A 20,155-nucleotide genomic window follows, 5' to 3' on the forward strand; every position below is an offset into this window, starting at 1 on the left:
ATGTGGAGAACTTTTAATTTAAAATGGGGAAAATCACATTTGTCCATTCCTAATTGTGATGTTGTTTCCTCACCCCACTCTGTTTTAATTAATGTTAAAAATACTTCTACTTTAGCATTTGCGGCTTGAAAAATATTTTACTATCAAGACAAGTCTTTCCTGGCAGGGAAAGTGCTCCACTCTCTTTATCTCTATAGCCCCCCTTTCCTGTTCCTTTTGCAGCCATACAGTAAACAGCAGCACCAAGGGCTCTCTCCCTGGCCGGCAGTCGCCCCGGGGGCAAGTAACTTGTTAGCTGAACACTCTTCAATGCAAATAAGTGCATTTCTTCCATTTAAAGTTACCATAAGGTGACCCTCAAGTCCATTATTAGCTTGCTGCTATAGAAGTCAGTTTAATTAAATTCTCCTCTCTCCTTTTTTAGAGGAAATGTTTAAAACATGCATTGAAATGATGGGGTATAGAACATAAAGTTTTTAATAGTAGTAGCCAGGCCCATTTAACATTTCTACAGGTGTAATAAAAATGCTAATATATGTTAATGTTTAGTCTGTGGTTAATGTTTTGTCTTCTTAATTTCCCCAGGGCTTTTTATTGCAGATTTAAATCTGCCAGGATTCTCAATGGATTGCATTGCTTTCTGCGATGCACATCTCCCCAGCGAATACTGATTAAGAAAAGTGAATACACATCTCTCTTCCTGCCCCCCAAAATAAAAGCCACACTCTTATTGTTGTATGCTTGTAATCATTATACACATTTTGTCATAAAGGGTGGAAGAAAGAGGAATCACGCCCCTCCTTCCTATTTGGGGGGGAGTAGAAATGGGGATGTTCATTCTAACTTTATCTTTAAAAACCCGCCAGGAGGAGCCCAGAGTCCAGACTGGTGGCCTGAAGCACTTAAGCCAGTTGGAAGGGGCAGTCTGACAGCAGCATGCCAGCACCTTACACAGGGCTGGCCCTACCATTAGGCAAAATGAGGCAGCCACCTCAGATGGAACATGCTGGGAAGAAGAGCCTCCTGGGCATTCCCCCCTTAGAATCGTAGAGTTGGGAGGGGCCTATAAGGCCATCGAGTCCAACCCTCTGCTCAAGCAGGAAACCAAGTTAAAGCATCCTTGACAGGTGGCTGTCCAGCTGCCTCTTGAAGGCCTCCAGTGTTGAAGGGCCCACCACCTCCCTAGGTCATTGGTTCCAATGTCATATCGCTCTAGCCAAAATCTGGCTTCCTGTAATTTGAGCCCATTGTTTTGTCTCCTGCACTCTGGGATGATTGAGAAGAGATCCTGGCCCTCCTCTGTGTGACAACTGTTCAAGTAGGTATTTATTTATTTAAGCAATTATTCTGTGTCCTGCACTCTGGGACGATTGAAGAAAGATCGCAGTTACCCTTTACCAGGAACCAAGCACAGCAGGCCCTCCCTTGTGGAACTCCCTGCCACTAGAGGTGTAGGAGAGTCATCCCAATTTTTAGACATCAGTTGAAAACTGTACTCTTCAGACAAGCCTCTGGAACTTGTTTTTTTACTAGCCAGTTTAACTTGATACGTTATTGATGTTTTTATTGATATAACTGTAGCAGTTTCATGTTGTTACAGCTCCTTGTTATTTTTCTATGACAATGCAGTTTTAGAAATATTCAAATGAATAAATGCAGTACAATAAATGAATAAAACAATACAAAGATTTTCTGTAATAATTGCTCCCTCCTTCAGAAGGTAGTGTACTGGACAAAGTTATGTAAAAGTCATGTTTTAAATCTAAATCTTTCTGACATGACCTCACATGCTGCAGGAAAGTGAAACGTGCTTCATTCATGCCCGGCAGCCAGTTCCATAATGCAAGAGCCTTAAATAATTCATTGCCAAAATGTGTAAAAGTACCGAAATACAAATGCTTGGAATAACCCAGATTCTGTCACACCAGTTAACACTTTCCCCTGGAAAACACACCACTAGCGTATATCTGATGGCCAACAGACGTCAACGTCAGGTTCAGTCGGGTGGAAGAAATACAGAATGGGGCATACTTAGGAGTGGTGGGGGCAAGGGAGAGAATCTATTAAGTGGCTCAAATTCCAGTAATTTAAGAAAAAGAAAGGTTCTCTATGCTCTTGAAGTCATACAGAAGTTCTCAATTACACAGGACAGCCAATCTTACCCTTTGTTACTTTTCATTCTGGGAGGAAGGGCGGCATATAATAATTATTATTTTTTTAAAAAACTAAATAAAATAAAATAAAAGGTGTAAAGCAAAATCTATTCACTTAGCTGAGAAGGATGGAAAGCCAATATGGTATATAAACGACCGAGTGTCATACTAGGAGAAGGTAGAGAAGCACTCAAACTCCTGCTGGGTAATGAAATTCCAGCCAGTTGCTCTCTCTCTGCCTAAGCTACTGCGCAGGGTTGTTGTGAGGATTAAAGGGTGGGTGGGAGAGTAACTTAAGTAAGCCTTGGAGTAAGAACAGGATAAAAAACAGGAGTTCCTTGGAGTAAGAAAAGGATAAGGACGCTGTCAATAAAATGTATTTGACTGAAAAAGCAATGAACTTTGATAGGCAGTCACCTAGTTGGGCTCTGTCCTATCCCCAATGTTATTTAACATTTATATGAGGCCTCTAGGCAAGATCATTCAAAAATTTGGAATTCATTACCATCAGTATGCGGACGATACACAGCTTTATTGTTCTTTTCCACCAAATCACAAAGAGGCCATCCTTCCTCTTAACCTATGTCTCACGGCAATTCAGAATTGGATGACCAGAAACAAACTGAAGTTAAATCCAGAAAAGACAGAGGTCATCCTTATTGGAAAAAGTTCTCCTCAAGAAACTGAATTTTTACCATCACTGGATGGAATACTACTTCCTCTGAAGACTCAAGTCCGTAGCTTGGGCATAATTCTGGATTCAAATTTGACCTTAGAACCTCAAGTTGCGGCTGTCTCAAGAGCTGCATTTGCCAAATTAAAGCTGGTCCGCCAACTGCAACCATTTTTAGGAATGGCTGATCTAAGAAAAGTAACCCAAGCCTTGGTAACTTCGCGGCTAGATTATTGTAATTCCTTGTATGTTGGACTTCCGATTAGATCGCTTCGACTGCTCAAGTTGGTACAAAGAGCAGTGGCAAGGATGATCACAAGAACTGGCCCTTGGGCCCATACCACGCCTCTTCTATATCATCTACATTGGCTCCCCATAGAATTTCGACACCAGTTTAAGTTACTGGTTCTAACGTTTAAAGCCCTACATGGATTAGCACCGACGTATTTGGCGAACCGTCTCTTTAAATTTAAAAGCCATCGGCCAATGAGATCAAGTGCTGAATACACCCTTAGGGTTCCATCAACGTTTACCATCCGCCAAATGGCCATTAGAAAACAAGCTTTATTTTTTATTTTTGTTTTTTTTTTTCTTTTTTTCTTTTTGTTTAACTATTTTTGATTTTGTTTTTTGTCTTTGAATGTTTTATGATTTTGTCTTGTATGTTTTATGAAAATCTGAATAAAAATTATTGAAAAAAAAAAAAAAAAAAAAAAAAGAAAACAAGCTTTTTCTGTCGCAGCACCTACCTTTTGGAACAATCTACCACTTGAGATACGTCTCTCTCCCTCTCTTATGGACTTCCGTCGTCAGACCAAAACTTTTTTATTTTATCAAGCTTTTAATTTTTAAAGGGAAACGTCTCTGACTTTTTAGCAATTATTGTTATATTTTGTATGATTCTGTACTAGTGAATTATTTACTTTGTTCACCACTCTGAATTTGGAATCTCTGGACTAGAGCGGGATATAAATCTGCAAAATAAATAAATAAATAAATAAAATAGTTCATCAGCTGAGAAGATGTTGGTTCATGGAATGTTCACACTATGGAGCCAAACCCTACAAAAAGGCAGCTGCCATCTTTGTTTGTTCTCTGGCCTGCTCTGTTCTTAAACGAAACAGGAGGGCCGGGGGGTGTCTAACTTTACAGCTAAAGGCACTGAAACTCATAGCCCCCCCTTTCAGTTTCATGATTTTTTCTCTCAGACTGGCTCCAATACCAGAAGAAGACAGAGCGGCAAGAGAAGAGAAGGTTCCGCTCTTTACACACTCCTTTTGATGTTAAAATCAGACCCCACCCCACCAAACCCATTCTATACCTGAATGGGGCAGGCAGAACCAACACGTCTGCTGCCATCACAGAGAGTTTGGCCCTCAAACCTTCCTCAGCCCTGAAAGAGAAACTTGGCTATACTATACTATGCTAGTACTGCACTATTCTATGATTCTGCTACTACTATTACACACCAGTGTAGTGTAGTGTGGTGCAGAGGTTAGAGTGTTGGACTAGGACCCAGGAGATCAGGGTTCAAGTCTCCCACTCAGCCATGAAGCTCACTGGGTGACCTCGGGCCAGTCACAGTGTCTTAGCCTAACCTACCTCACAGTAAAGTAGGGCCCCGCTTACCGGTGCTCCGCTTACCGGCGTTCCGCTAAAGTGGCGGCTTTCCTCCCCTCTTTAAAAGCCGCTTTTGCAGCATTTTTGCACAATGCACCCCATTAAAGTCAATGGGGTTCCGTTTTATTGTGGGGGTCCGGTTGTTGTGGGGATCAAGTGGGGGAGGAGGAAAAGCATGTACACCACCAAATAACAATAATTCTTAAAATGTTCTGACCTAATGCCTGGAATCAGGAATGAGCTGGATAAGAGTCAGTCGACAAAACCAATCCTGCTAAGAAGGAGATGCAGCTAGGAGGGGACTTGTCCAGCTTGGGAGGTGATCTGAGGCCTGTTCTGGTGGAGCTGTCTGCCTGCCTTAAACTCTTAAGCAGGAAAAGGAGTATATGAATGCTTCAAACACACACATTTATTCTTAACATGAATTGGTGTTGCAAGCCACACACAGGAAGGTTGTTTTATCACTGTGTGGTCAGGGTTGCCAACCCGGGTGCTCACGGGTGCCATGGTGCCCAAGAAGTCCTTCAGTGGTGCTCCCAGCAGGTAGCCCAGAATCTGAGCTTCCTATTTTTTTTAAGTCTCCAGCCCTCCTAGAAAGAAAGTTATGAAGCAAAATATATAGGCACCCTTCTAAGCAATCTCTGTGAAATGAGATACACTGGCTGCTTCTGCCTGTCCATGTTCTTTCTCAATGAGGGTTTGGTAAGTGAGTTGTTTGGAAGCCAGGTAATAGGAATCCTAGGGGTCCTAAAGAGCTTTTGTTTTTCCCTCCTGTGTAGGGCACATTTTCTGCTTCTTTATTATCTTCTAGTAGTCCTTGGAATTTCCGTATTTTGTCCTCCCTTTTTTCCTAGCATCCAGGATGCATCTTTCCTGTGGTGGATTTATCCGAGATCAGGTGCTTCCCAGAAGTTATTTTCTGCAAATATTACTACATAATAACTTTGTTGGATGTTAAAGAGTCCCCTCCCCAATTGGCAAATGCAATATGTGAAACCTTTGCAAAGAGGCTTAGGCACGTGGGTACAGGACAGTAGTCTAAGCTTTATTCATTGACACTGGGGAAGACAGAGGTCTTGTGCCTTTAACAGCTGTATCTCCATAATCAGGACCAGCGAGACATAGCTGGTTTCCCACGGCAAACATGAAGGAGGGAGAAAAGACCGTACTTTTTCTAATTTTCTGTTATGCCATGCCACCACCACCACCACGGCAGCCATGTTGTGACTGGCATGCCCAGCACTCTCTCAAAAGTTGGTTGAAAAAATCTGGCAACCCCTGCTCTATGGAGCTGCCTTTGTCCCGAACTAGATAATCGAGCCATCAACTCCAGTATAGTATACTCTGAAGCCAGTGTGTACTGGTAAATTCTGAAATGCAGGCACTCTTCTTGAGAACCCGGATAGCCGTGCCATTTGATAGCCTATACAATAATAATGAATTTTTGAGCAATGCAGACATCATGGCTTCAATACCAAGCCAGCTTATTTTGTTTAACACACACACACACACACACTGTGCTTAACATTCAACCTGATTAAGAGTTCTGATGGACTCAAAAAGCTTGCTCGCCACTTGCTTGTCTGAGCACCACTATTATGTAGCCCTTTATTTAGGCATTACATTTGTGGAGGGCAATTAGGAACCTTACATAACCTTCAGGTTCTAATGCATGCAGTGAATCCTCATCAGCAAAGGAACCTCCCCACTGCAGACATTTCCTCTGGAATACATGGAGGGCTGCAGAGTCCGACACAAAACATAGAATCATAGAATAGTAGAGTTGGAAGGGGCCTACAAGGCCATCGAGTCCAATCCCCTGCTCAATGCAGGAATCCAAATCAAACAGGACCAACAGGCTTGTCGCTGCTCTCTCACCTTTCACATGATGGAAATGGCATATTTTTAAATGACTGAAGAGGGATGGACAAATCTGCCCATTTCGTTTTTTCTCAACTTCTCGTTTTTCCAATCTTAAATTCACTTAGACACATTTCTGCATCAGGGCGCAATTTGCTACCAGAACTGCGTATTAGGTAGATTCACATTAAAATGTGAACTGAACCATATCTCTCCAGCATCCCTGTGAAGGCAGCATAGTGATGCAGACAGAGGCTGGTGGCACAGGAGTTAATTTGCACAGAATCGTCATCGCCACACGGCAGAACAAGGGTGGAATATGGAAGCAGACTATAAGAAGCAACCAAGTATGCATTTCTTTCCTGCCTTCGACTCTGCAAAGACTCTGCTGAGCCAGGACCCCTGTAAGGCTGCCCGTGAACTGGTTCCATCCCCAAACCAACTGTGGGTGCACACGCACACCCCTTGGTAGCCTCTGGCATGAGTCGCTTGGAGAGACAAGAGGGAAGCCAGCTGTTCTTTTAGCCTGGTAAAAATGCCAGTACAAAAAGTAACATAATTCTATTTGCTTTCCTTGCGAGCAATTTCCACTGCAGCTTGCAATTAGCAATGCTCAAAGTGGGGGCGGCTGGCTTAGGTTCAGAGGGCATGCTGTGCGATGCCTGCCCACCCATACAAATCATATTCTATTGCTCATTAGCAGACGATAAGCATTTGCATGGCAGTAGACCTGACAAGAGGGGGAGGCAGGAGAATTAGAAAGGTTAAGTGCAGAACAGAAACAATCCATTAGAAGACTGTCTTAAGCAGCAAGTTTAGTAACAGGAAAGTCAGAGAGGTGTCAGCGGGGGAGGAGGTTGAGGAGGAGGAAGAAGAGAGCTGTGTGGGGTGTGGGTGGAAGATCACATAAACTCCAGTCAGCCACTCATGCCAAATATGCCAACAACCCCAGACGGCAGAGAGAGAACCGGATGCAATTGTAACACACATAAAAGGGCTGTGAATTTTACTGGATTGCAACTACGGGAAAGGAAATAGCTCGAAGGTGGAGCATCTGCTTTGCATTCAGAAGGTCCCAGGTTCAATCTCCAGGTAGGGCTGGGAAAGATTTGTACCTGTAACCTTGAAGAGTCACTGCCAATCACTTTAGACAAAAATGAAGTAGATGGACACCAAGCAAGACGCTGTATAAGGAAGCGTCATGTTGTTCCTAAGCCAAAAGGGATATTTAGCAGAGAAAGCTGGTAGATCTGCAGGGGATGACTTCAGCTAATATTTATTTTTATTTATTTATTTCTTATTTGATTTATATCCCGCCCTTCCTCCCAGCAGGAGCCCAGGGCGGCAAACAAAAGCACTAAAAACACTATAAAACATCATTAAAAAAAACTTTAAAACAAAATATATTTAAAAACATTTTTTTAAAAGCTTTAAAAGCCTCTTTAAAAAGGGAGTAAAAAGGTTAAACACATATTGTGTTTTGTTTTGTTTTTAAAAAAAGGTTTAAAAACATATTAAAAAGCAATTCCAACACAGATGAAGACTGGGATGAGGTCTCCACTTAAAAGGCTTGTTGAAAGAGGAAGGTCTTCAATAGGCACTGAAAAGATAACAGAGATGGCACCTGTCAAATATTTAAGGGGAGGGAATTCCACAGGGTAGGTGCAGCCACACTAAAGGTTTGTTGTCTATGTTGTAGGGAACAGACCTCCTGATAAGATGGTATCTGCAGGAGGCCCTCACCTGTAGAGCACAGTGATCAACTGGGTATGTAAGGGATAAGATGGTATTTCAAGTATCCTGGTTCCAAGCTGTATAGGGCTTTGTACACCAAAACTAGAACCATGAACTTAGCCTGGTAGCTAATAGGTAGCCAGTCCAATTCTTTCGTAGCTTCCGGGCCAACCTCACGGGCAGCCCCACATACAGCGTATTACAGTAATCCAGACTAGAGGTTACCAGTGCATGGACAACAGCGGTCAGGCTATCCCAGTCCAGAAATGGCCACAGCTGTCTTACCAGCTGAAGCTGGTAAAAGGCACCGCTAGCCACTGAGGTCACCTGGTCATCTAGCGACAAAGATGAATCCAGGAGCACCCCCAGACTATGGGCCTGCTCTTTCAGAGGGACTACGACCCCATCCAAAGCAGGCAACTGACCAATTATCTGACGTTGGGAACCACCAACCCACAACACCTCCATCTTATTAGAATTCAGAGTCAGTTTACTGGCCCTCATCCAGGCCACCACTGAGTCCAGGCAGCGATCCAGGGTTTTCATGGCCTCTCCCGATTCAGATGTTACAGAGAAATAGAACTGGGTATCACTAGCATACTGCTGACACCTTACCCCAAATCTCCTGATGACCGCTCCCAAGGGCTTCATATAGATGTTAAACAGCATGGGGGACAAGATGGTACCCTGCAGCACCCCACAACACAACTACCAGGGGCAATCACCCAACGCTATTCTCTGAAAATGACCCTGGAGATAGGATCAGAACCACTCTAAGTGCCTCCAATACCCATCTCACCAAGTTGGCCCAGAGGGATACCATGGTCAGTGGTATCAAAAGCCACTGAGAGATCAAGTAAGAGTAACAGGGTTGCACTCCCCCTGTCCTCCTCCCAATAAAGGTCATCCATCAGGGTGACCAAGGCCGATTCAGTCCCATAACCAGGTCTGAACCACACACTAGGATGCCTTTATTTACAAGTTCACTGTGCATTAGCTTTTAATCTTAGGCTGTTTTCAATAGAAGCACAGTGTCAATGTCACAAATATTAATACTTCTGCTCTGTGCTGCGATGGTCAGGCCACATCTGGAGTTCTGTGTCCAAGTCAGGATGCCACATCATAAGAAGGATATTGACAAACTAGAGTGCACCCAGAGGAAGGGGACATAAGAACATAAGAACATAAGAAGAGCCTGCTGGATCAGGCCAGTGGCCCATCTAGTCCAGCATCCTGTTCTCACAGTGGCCAACCAGGTGCCTGGGGGAAGCCCGCAAGCAGGACCCGAGTGCAAGAACACTCTCCCCTCCTGAGGCTTCCGGCAACTGGTTTTCAGAAGCATGCTGCCTCTGACTAGGGTGGCACAGCACAGCCATCACGGCTAGTAGTCATTGATAGCCCTGTCCTCCATGAATTGGTCTAATCTTCTTTTAAAGCCGTCCAAGCTGGTGGCCATTACTGCGTCTTGTGGGAGCAAATTCCATAGTTTAACTATGCGCTGAGTAAAGAAGTACTTCCTTTTGTCTGTCCTGAATCTTCCAACATTCAGCTTCTTTGAATGTCCACGAGTTCTAGTATTATGAGAGAGGGAGAAGAACTTTTCTCTATCCACTTTCTCAATGCCATACATAATTTTATACACTTCTATCATGTCTCCTCTGACCCGCCTTTTCTCTAAACTAAAAAGCCCCAAATGCTGCAACCTTTCCTCGTAAGGGAGTCGCTCCATCCCCTTGATCATTCTGGTTGCCCTCTTCTGACCCTGGCTGAACTATCCTCAATTACACAGAGAGCTATTAGTCAGTCCCTGTCTGCCTTCTGCCCACTCCTAATTACTCTATCCACAACTGACCTGAATGTATCAGCGATTCAGGGCAGCGGTGGTGAACCTGTGGACCGCCAGATGTTGTTGGACTCCAGCTCCCCTCATCCCTAACCGTGGAGCAAGTGGGAGTTCAACAACATCTGGAGTGCCAGAGGTTAGCTAACCCTGGTTTAGAGTAATAAATGGGCATGTTATAAAAATCACAGTATACTTCTCACCCATCCCCATGGCTAACACGAAAATGGAAATAGACTGCCTTCAAGTTGATTCCGACTTATGGTGACCCTATGAATAGGGTTTTCATAGTAAGCGGTATTCAGAGGGGGTTTCCCATTGCCTTCCTCTGAGGCTGAGAGGCAGGTCACCCAGTGAGCTTCATGGCTGTGAGAGGATTCGAACCTTGGGCTCCCAGGTTGTAGTCCAACACACTAACCACTACGCCACACTGGCTCTCATGGCTATCATAGAATGCTCAAAAGATGTAGAAAATGCCATCTTAAGTGATCGCAGGGCTGGTACATTCCATCTGGAAGGCAGTGAGCTGACTACCTTGGAAATAAAAAAATCAAACACTGCCAGCCATGGGGGAGATTATTTAAGAACCAGCAATGACAAGCCACAGACCTCATCCCTCCAAATTCGGGAAGGGATCACTACAATGCGCAAGCAAGCGTATGATGCTTTATAACTTTTCTCTAAGAACGCAAAAGATTTACAGAAGGCAGGGAAGCGCAGCCCCATCAAACTCTGGAAGGCAGAGGCCTTTTCGGATGTGGTTTTCTGCAATTAGTGCCCGTGCCCTCCTCATGACTGACTATCATCTTCAGAGAGAAAAGCAATATTCTAAGAAAGAGGACATTAACTTGTCCACCAGTGACTTTAATAAGGCCCTTTCCAAATTACCGCTCATAAAGAGCAGAGCCAGAAGGGAAGGGAACGCTGCGGAGGCCACCCCATCTCCTTAACGAGACCGCTCCCCTCCTCTCTCTCTCTATCAGCAACTTAATAGCAAGTGTACATATTTATATAACACAGGTCTAGCATGGCGTACCAACAAAAGCTGGCCGTTTAATTACCAGCCAGTAGAAGGTAATCACATTTTCGGAATGCCTGAGCTGAAGCAACCTTGTAAGGCTTGCAGCTTGTTTAGATTTACAGTCCAATAAAAACCCTTCTGGAATCATTGCAGTAACTCTCATGTTACCAGCAACATATTGATGATGACCGACACCCATCTAGGAAAGAAAGTCTTTTAGACAAGACATATGGTCAGAAGGTTAGGACAAAACACACCCTCCAGTCTTGGCCCCTCTTCAGGAATGATTTAAAAACGGAGTACAGAAGAAGCCAACTTGTGGGTCACTTCACTAGACCCACAAGCTACTGTACCTTGCTTTTTACAGAGGCCCAGGACATAAAATGGGCGCCCACCTGGTTTTCAGGCCCACCTATAAGAAGGGTCCTTATTTCTTGTATGTGTATGTTATAAGATGGATGCATTATTGCAAGGGTCCCCAATCATTTTGGGCCCAGAGACACATTTGAACATATCAGAAAAACTTTCTCTCTTTCTGGTCCTGGGGTCCCCAACATGATGCCCTCCAAGGCCCCCTGCCACTCCTGATTTTGTTTTTGAAATAAAAATGTCAGGGTTTTTGGCTTTTTTTTAAAAAAAATTGGACAATATTGTGGGGGAAGAGGAAAGTAAAGTGCAGGTTTCCAACTGCCTTGCCTCTTCCCTCTCCCTTCACCAGAAGCAGAGGGTGGGGCTGAATGTGCCTCTTGTCTACTTTTGGATGCTTTGTTTCTGTGGGGTGTTGTGCCTGATTTGGAGGGAGGTGTTGCCTGTTTTTATTTTATTTTAGTTCTAGGTGGTGTGCAAGTATTCTGCCTCTGGGTGATGTTTCTAAGCATTCTTCTGTGAAATGGGTATACTGTGGCACCCACAGCATTTTGTTTTTAACATTTCCAAATGTATTCGCAGGCCCCTAGACCTGGAGCTGATGGGAGTTGCAGCCCAGACTATCTGGTGAAGCCTCAGCCATTCTGCCCAATTCTCACAAAGTAGGACAATTTGGAGGAGAGTGCTGGCTGTAATCTTAGAAAGAAATCGGCATGTGGGTCAATGTCATACATATTTACAAAGGACCTTCTCCAATAAAGGAAGCCAGATCTAATCTGCCATTCAAAAACTGAAATGCTCTAAACAGAAAAACAAGACATGCAGCGAGCAAGGAATCTTTTGTTTAGTAACAAAAACACACGGAGACACACACCCGATCCACATATTTATAGAAAGAACGATTCAAGGATTTTAATTTGAAAATAACTTCATTCCCCTCCGGGGAAGGAAGAAAAATCTAATGACTGTCTGTTGCTCTCCACTGTCCACATTTCCGGCTAAATTATCTCTAAAATAGTATTTAGTTGGATTAGACTAGTCCCAGTTTTGATAAATGTGCATTGCGCCCCATTGCCCCACTGGAGGGAGGGCGGGTAGTGGGTAGGAAAGAACGCAAGAGCTGCCCTGCCAGATCGGGGAGGCCATCTAGCCCAGCTTTATCCTAGGATAAAGGATGCCTGAAGAAGGAGGTGGTGGTTACGGCAGATCAACCAGGTCCCAACAGCTTCCATTTCGCCTAGCAGCTGCATTTCGGTGCTGTGGAGCCCCAACTCAAATGGATGTGAGAAGGTAGTACCACTACTTGCCATGAGGAACGGCCACAGCTCAGTGCTGGAGCACCTGCTTTGCATGCAGAAGGTCCCAGGTTCAATCCCCAGTGGCCTCTCAGGTACAGCTGTGAGAAAGACTCCTACCTGAAACCCTGGAGAGCTGCTGCTGCCAGCCAGTGTAGACAATGCTAAGCTAGATGGACCATTGGTCTGATTTAGAATTCAGTAGAAGGCAGCTTCCTACATTTGTATGTGCACACTGCAAACACTTTTGTCTCTTTTCAAGTCTCCCCCTGCCCACAAAAGGAAAAGAATTGGCAGGCCAACAAGAGTTAAGACACTCTTAAATAAATGAACAAACAAGTAAAAAGACAGTCCCTGCACTCAGGCTTGCAATCTAAAAGCCATGACACAAAGGAAAAGGGGATCATGACAGAAGAGCAAAAAAGCAAGCTCAATCATTCTGTCATGAAAGCTACAGTTCTTGAGTCAACGGGATGGAAACAATGCAGGTGGAGCCTCCTGGAACAGACATCATCAGGTGGCAGATGAGGAAGAAGAGGAGCCAAGGGGCAACTGCTCTCGCAACCGAGCCAATGGAACTCTTCCTGTGATGCAGCCTGACATTTTCTCCTCTTCTTTTTGACATCCGAGTGTGAAATAGCTCCAATGGAAACATAACCAGGCATAAAAATTAGTTATCCTCCCTATCTCCGTGAATGGCAATTTAAAAACTGACTGAGCACATCCGTGATAAAACACAGCAGCAAGGTTAGCAGCTGGAAGCTGAGACAGGCAGGAGAAAAGCCAAGCGAGAGGGCATTGAGGGGAGTTGTGCCGCTTTGGTCCTTTGCAGGGGCCTCTCCGGAAGTGAGCCACTCACCAGGCTCCAGGTGACCCGGCGGCTGCTCCCCTGCCCGCTGGCAGCTTTTACTTCACTATCCCATCTGTGACAGTTGCACTGTGACAGTTTCAGAAGTAATGCGCTGCATCAAATGATTAACTGTGTTCTGAAGATCATTTTATGCTGTAGAGGAGTACGTTGCTGTTGTTATCTTTCTTATTCTGTCATTCTTATAACCTGCCCTGGGATCACCCATGAAAGGAAGGGCAGATCAACAAACCCTGTTTATTGTTTATTTTATTAAATTTATATCCCACCCTTCCTTCCAAAGGCGCCCAGGGCAGCAAACACACAAGCAATAAAACAATTAAAGCTTCTAAAAACAATTACTGTACAGAGGCAGATTGGGGCCATGTGGGAAGTGTTGGGATGCAACTCTACTTGATGGGGTTTGCATGGGGTTCAACGAGATGGAGAGGGGAACCTCAGAGCTTCCTAGACTGTCCTTCTGACCTATCCTGTGCTGACCTTCCCTCAGGTGCTCAACTGATATACTCTTGGGGTTGCTGACCTCACTTCCTGACTCCTCCCTTCTTCTTGATTCCACCTTGGGAGAGGAGACATCTTTCCTTTCTCTCTCTCTCCCCTGCAGAGATGAAAGAGCACACCTGGCTCTTTGCAACTCCAACTTTCGTTCACTAGAACTAGAATCTTTCCTGTCCAGTATGTATTTCCTACAATAAATGTAAGCTTTCTGGTTTTCTGAAACCATGAACTGCAGTGTGATTATATCCAGGGTAAAGTGTGCTCCTTCCTCAGGGATCCTGTTGTAGCTCAGCTTCTGTCAGCATTCAGCTCCAAATGTTCACAGAAAGATCCCCTACTTAAAAGGCTTGCTGGGAGAGGAAAGTCTTCAGCAGGCACCAAAAAACCAACAGAGATGCTGCCTGCCTAATATTTAAGGGGAGGGAATTCCAAGGGGTAGTAGGTGCCAGGCCATTAGAGGCCTGATTCTGGTCATGTGCATGATGCTTCAAAGGAGCACTATACAGGCTCTGCCCCAAGGAGATTACACTCCAAAATTCAGTGCAGGGGTGACAACTGGCTTGGAGGTGGGGACAGAGAGAGAGAGAGAGAGAGAGAGAGACACAAAGGAATGGATGGATACCAGCAAGATGCTACTGACTGTAGAGGGAACCTGGTTAGACAAGAAACCATCCTTCCCCAAGCTGGCATCCTCCAGGTGTTTGGGACATCAGTGTCCAACAGTTGTAGTCCAAAATATCTGGCAGTAAACCAAGTCCCATCAAACACCCTGACCACTGACCACAGTGGAAGCTGAATGTTTTAAAATGTCCCCTCTTTTCCTATTAAAGTGGTGGCTTTTCCCAACTATATTTCACATGGGGGGGAAACTTTGCAAAGGGAAACTGACTTTAAAAACAAAAAGACTACCAGGGATGAACTTGGGGATGAGGGGAGATACTTTCAAGAGAAGGTAAAAAGGTGGAAAATGTAAATTCTTTTAACAGCCTGCATTTGTAACCTTGAAAGTCAGTCATTGGTTTGCAAGCCTAATCATGAATGAGCAGCAGCAGAAACCATTTAGCATCACCGTTACACAACACAGCAGCTAAAACAAATCCCCAAAGTCATTGAACAAAGACACAGCAGGGAGCCTCTCTTTTTGAATTCCAAAGTGCTCTTGCATTAGGTTGGCTGAGGAAAGATGTTAAAGCCGACAAGGGAAACAGCCCTTAAGGGAAGCCCTTCGAAGCCAAGGTCTACCTGGGCCAGCTTTCCATTTCCAACAGGTATCAACCAACCAGTTACCTCTCAGAGTTCCCTAGGAGAACCCCTGCTATTCCTCAGCTATCTTACAATAAGAGGTATCTTGCCTCTAGGTTTTCAACACACCCAGTCATAGAAACCAAGAGCTGGAAGTGACCCCAGAGGTCATCTACTCCAGTCTTAGTCACTGATGAAAGAATGTTTTTAACTGTGACTGTGTTTTAAAATGTGTTTAACTGTTTTTATAATGCTTCTCTTTTTCTTGTTGTTCAACTGTTTTTGTTGATATATTTGCCACCTTGGGCTCCTTCAGGAGGAAGGGTGGAATATAAATTCAATAATTAAATAAATAAATACATACTTGAACAGTTGTCACACAGAGGAGGCCAGGATCTCAATCATCCCAGAGTGCAGGAGACAGAACAAGGGGCTCAAATTACAGGAAGCCAGATTTTGGCTAGAGTGGTATGGCAATGGAACCAATGATCTAGGGAGGTGGTGGGCTCTCCAACACTGGAGGCCTTCAAGAGGCAGCTGGACAGCCACCTGTCAACAATGTTTTAACTTGGTTTCCTGCATTGAGCAGGGGTTGGACTCGATGGCCTTATAGGCCCCTCCCAACGCTACAATTCTATGCAGTGTGGGAGATGTCCGCTCATGCTTGCTTAAATGCAAGCAGAACACTTTTGCTATCAGGGACTTTTCTGCTGCAATTGCACATAAGGTCTACTCATGCTCAAGCTGACACAAGTAGAAGCCTCCTGCAAAGCTACTCTCAACATGGGGATTATCAGAGACTGAGGATGAGGAGCGAAATACACAGGGATACTGGAGAAAGTGATTAGAGAAGCCAGATTTAGACTGAACATCTGGAAAAACTTCCTGTTAGAGCAGTACAACAGTGGAACCTATGACCTTGGGAGGTAGTGGGCTCTCCAACACTGGAGGCCTTCAAGAGACATCTGGACAGCCACCTGTCGGGGATGCTTTCAGTTGGATTCCTGCACTGAGCAAGGGGCTGGACTAGAAGACCTTATAGGCCCCTTCCAACTCCACTATTCTATGATTCTACAACTCTAAATAAATAAATAATAAACCCCAGCCAAGGCAGAAAGCCCACTGTTACAGCATCCCTAAGAGGTGGCCATCCAACCTCTGCTTAAAAACCTCAGACAAGGGACCGTCCACTACATATGGACTTTTTCAAAAGGGGGGGAGGGCAGGAAAAGACCTGGTGCTTGTCCCCCTCCCTGGGCCACCCATTAACACCACCCCCTGCCTCTCACACAGGAAGACCGTCTCATAAGATGGCACCTGCTGAAATACACGTATTCCGCATCTCATGTTAAAGCGTGGGGGGGGGTGTCCAGCCTAATCAGCTTAACTGCTGAAAGCTCATTGAATTAATAGACTAAGGCCGCCTTCCCCAACCTGGTGCCCTGAAGATGTTTGGAACTACAATTCCCATCAGTCCCCCAGCTGGCACAGAGGGGAGGGGTCTTTTCCCTCCTGTGCAATTTGGACGATGTCAGCACTGCAAGAGGAACAAGTGAGATGCCAAAGACCTTCCTTTGCAAGCGTCTTAATCAAAACTCTCCTCCAGTTATCCATTTGAATCTTTGTTTACCTTTAATGTACCAGTAAATTGTTCACGAGTTATTAACCCCAGAACAGAAAAAGTCATTTGCTTAAAATCACCTGCCCTCCCCCCATTCCCTGCCACCTCACCAGCTAAAACCATGCAATTAGAGAGCTGTTGTAAGGCAGAAATCCTCCATCACCCTTTATGACTTCATTTCATTTAAACTGCAAGTTAAAATTCCTCTAGTGTCCTTCTGCCTGCTGGCCCCAGATAAAGCTCTCCAGACCTCTGCTGCATCTTGAGGAGGCAACCCGCTTGCAGCTGAAGCAGCCTTTGACAAACCCAAGGCTACTTCTCTATCGAGCCCAGCCTTGTCCACTCTGGACTGAGAGCAGCTCCCAGGGATAGCTCACGTGGCCCTCTCCAATTGCTGCTGGCCTCCAACTCCCATGGGGCCCAGCCAGCATGGCCAATGGTCAGAACCGACTCTTAAAATCCATCTGGGACAGCCTGCAAACAGAATACTTCATGCTAGCCAGGGCTCATGGGACTTCCCAGGAAAGGGAAGCACAGATCATCAATGCTGACCCCCACATTATTCAAACGGAAGGGGACTCGTTCTAAAGCACTCAGGCCAAGGCAAATATTGTTGCAGGAATGTAGAAATGTTTGAACATACGTCCCATACCCATCAAGCTTGTTTGGATACCTAATTGGACATATGGACTGCTTAATATATATATATATATATATATGTCAGGACTGATGGGTTATTTTTATTGCTAAGTTGCCAATGTTTCTTGTTTCTTTGTGTTATATTTGCAAAATAAAAAAAGATAAAAATCCCTGATGCTGTAACAGAGTGAGCCATCACTGGCCCCACCCCTCACCCCCATGCCTATGTCTCCTCCTCCTCCGCCCTCTCACCACACCATGTGTTTAATCCGGGTTTTCAACTCTAATTAAACATGCAGCAGGTGGCCAGCTGAGGGGCGAGTCTATGCCTGTGTCTCGTTGCTTGCCGCCAACCGCATGCTTAAGTAGGGTTTAAAGCCCTGATTAAACATGCAATCACCCAACCACCCAACTTTTGACAGCCCAGATTGGATCTGCCTCGACCCACTCCAGGAGAATCCCACAGCTATCTGAACTGGCCCGATTTGTTTTGGAACCGGGTGCCCAGCCCCAGCGTGCATGCTGCTCTTTTCCCTCCTCCCTCTCAACAAAAGAAAGAAAGAAAGAAAGAAAGAAAGAAAGAAAGAAAGAAAGAAAGAAAGAAAGAAAGAAAGAAAGAAAGAAAGAAAGAAAGAAAGAAAGAAAGAAAGAAAGAAAGAAAGAAAGAACTTGTAGCAAATGGTTTATGGAAACTGGAAGGGAAACTCACCGTTGGCGCCAGCTTCCCAGCATTCTTCTGCACATACATGATCGCATCTCGTATCAAGGAGAAGAGATTGAGAAGCACCTGCTCCATATCGTATATGCCCCTCATGGCTTTTGTCAGCCCCTCCAGAGAACGGAGGTATTCCAGCCAGTAGCCATCTATCTCCACCACACTGGCCAGACACCCCTGCAACACCACCCCACAGAACCCGGCACATGGCTTGGCCATGATAAGGTCTTGGCAATGGGAGCAGTACCACATTTTCAACAGCGCCCGCCCACAGTCCTTGCTGAACTTCAAGTGGTCCGTGGTGTTCACCACCTCAATGCCAAGGTTGAGCGCCTGCAGGAAGGCGCGCGTCATCTGTAGAGACTTGGACACTTGAGTCATCATGATTTTGGGGAAGTTTCCAAACACCTTCAAGTCTCGCCTGGCAAGTCGTAGACACTCGGACATTTCCACCGAAGGATCAGGGGAGCCCGGGTTAACCAGGTGTGGGTAGATCAAAGGAAACAAGCTGTCAAAAAATTCATTTATCATGTCATTGACGTTGATGTCCGAGCCCAAGATGTACAAGGAGATGTCGGTAAAAAATTCCCCCACAAATTTAAAAGCTCTGGGAGCTATGTTGCGATAATAGTTCCTGAACATGGAGTTTGTGTAGTTTCTTGCATGCCGCACTACAATTTCAAAGGCTTCTGAAAAACAAAAATGGACGGAGTAGGGGGGTCAATAAACTCTGTTACAAGAAAACAAGCGCAGAAGGGGAGCAGAGAGAATTAAGGCCTTCCTATATTAAGGTGCATCTTCTGCTATGGAACCCTTGAACACATGTAATGATTTCCAGCTGGAAGTCATTTAACACCTCCAGGCCCAGCAACCGGCTTCCCTCCCCAGAGAGAACTACTGAACCACGTTTGGGAGGACAGGTGACTTTTTCTCTCCAATGCTGATCTAACATATGCTGCACTATTCCAACATTTATGCTTTAACATATATGTGGCTTGGCTTTTTCTTGTCCGCTTTGCCCCCCCCCCAGTTTGCGTTTTTTGATTGTTCTTCTACACTATTGCAATTAATACGCTGAATTCTCTCCAGTTGTATATGTGTTTTAATTTTGCATTTTTGTTTTTATTTAACTGAAATGTTGTTATCCATCTTAGGCTTGTTTTTAAAAAGACAAGTGGGTTTTAATTTTTTTTTAATGGAATCATATACATATACACACACTTTTATGTATTTAATGCAAGAATCACATTCTTGAGGTATTGTTAACTTATTGGAATCTGGCATTTTGCATTTTTAAGAAAGCATTTAATATCATTTCAGCTAACAGAAATTAGGCAATACCAGCTTTGCAGCCCATTTGGCACCTTCATCCAGACTGGTCCTGGGAAAGGATTCACAGTAATCCTGCCCTGGTTGTAGTACTGTTGCCAGATCGCCACATCTTAGTGCAGCCATGCCCTCTTCCCTTTCTGTCAAGCCATCTTGGCCCTGCGGCTCCTCCTGAAAGCTAACTGAAAAGATCAGTCGCCCTGTAAACCACGGGATGGAAAAACACACACTCACAAATTTGTCACTGATTTTGGCCTAGTTGTAGAATTCTGCCCTCAGAGCCATGGACCACTTCCTTGCTCAGGAGATAAAATGATGACTCTTTTTCTACCCACCAGCATGTAAATGAACGTGTTAAAAAAGAGAAGACTTATCATGACAGACAAGTACTAAATTCTTTTTAGTGCTAAACATCCACACTGCTCTAGGGCTCCCAGCCCTCCAGGGCACCATCAACAAAGTGATGAAAAAGTCATGAACGGTTCACAGGTCACTAACCCTGTTTGGTGTAACAGCTTTCAGCTCTGCTGACTTGGGAATGCAGTAGGGAAAAATGGATGCAGCATGCATGAAAATGATTCATATGAAATATTAAACATATATATAAAGTTTTAAAGGTGTATGTCTCGCCCCTATTCCCGCCCCCCATTCCACTCAAGTTATAGCTCAGGGGTGGCCACT

The 20,155-nt window shown here is 44.7% G+C and overlaps 1 protein-coding gene across 5 annotated transcripts in view; it reads right to left on the reverse strand.

Annotated features, from left to right (window-relative positions):
• Positions 1-20,155, reverse strand: part of GPC3 (glypican 3) — a 192,103-nt gene that overhangs the window by 67,284 nt on the left and 104,664 nt on the right. For all 5 annotated transcript variants that reach the window (XM_061598743.1, XM_061598747.1, XM_061598746.1 and 2 more), the window contains exon 3: positions 18,140-18,834. In XM_061598743.1, the coding sequence (XP_061454727.1) occupies positions 18,140-18,834 (695 nt within the window). The remainder of the gene's footprint in view (positions 1-18,139; positions 18,835-20,155) is intronic.

This window comes from Rhineura floridana, chromosome 16, assembly GCF_030035675.1.
Source record: "Rhineura floridana isolate rRhiFlo1 chromosome 16, rRhiFlo1.hap2, whole genome shotgun sequence".
In the NCBI taxonomy this organism is placed as follows: Eukaryota; Metazoa; Chordata; class Lepidosauria; order Squamata; family Rhineuridae; genus Rhineura; species Rhineura floridana.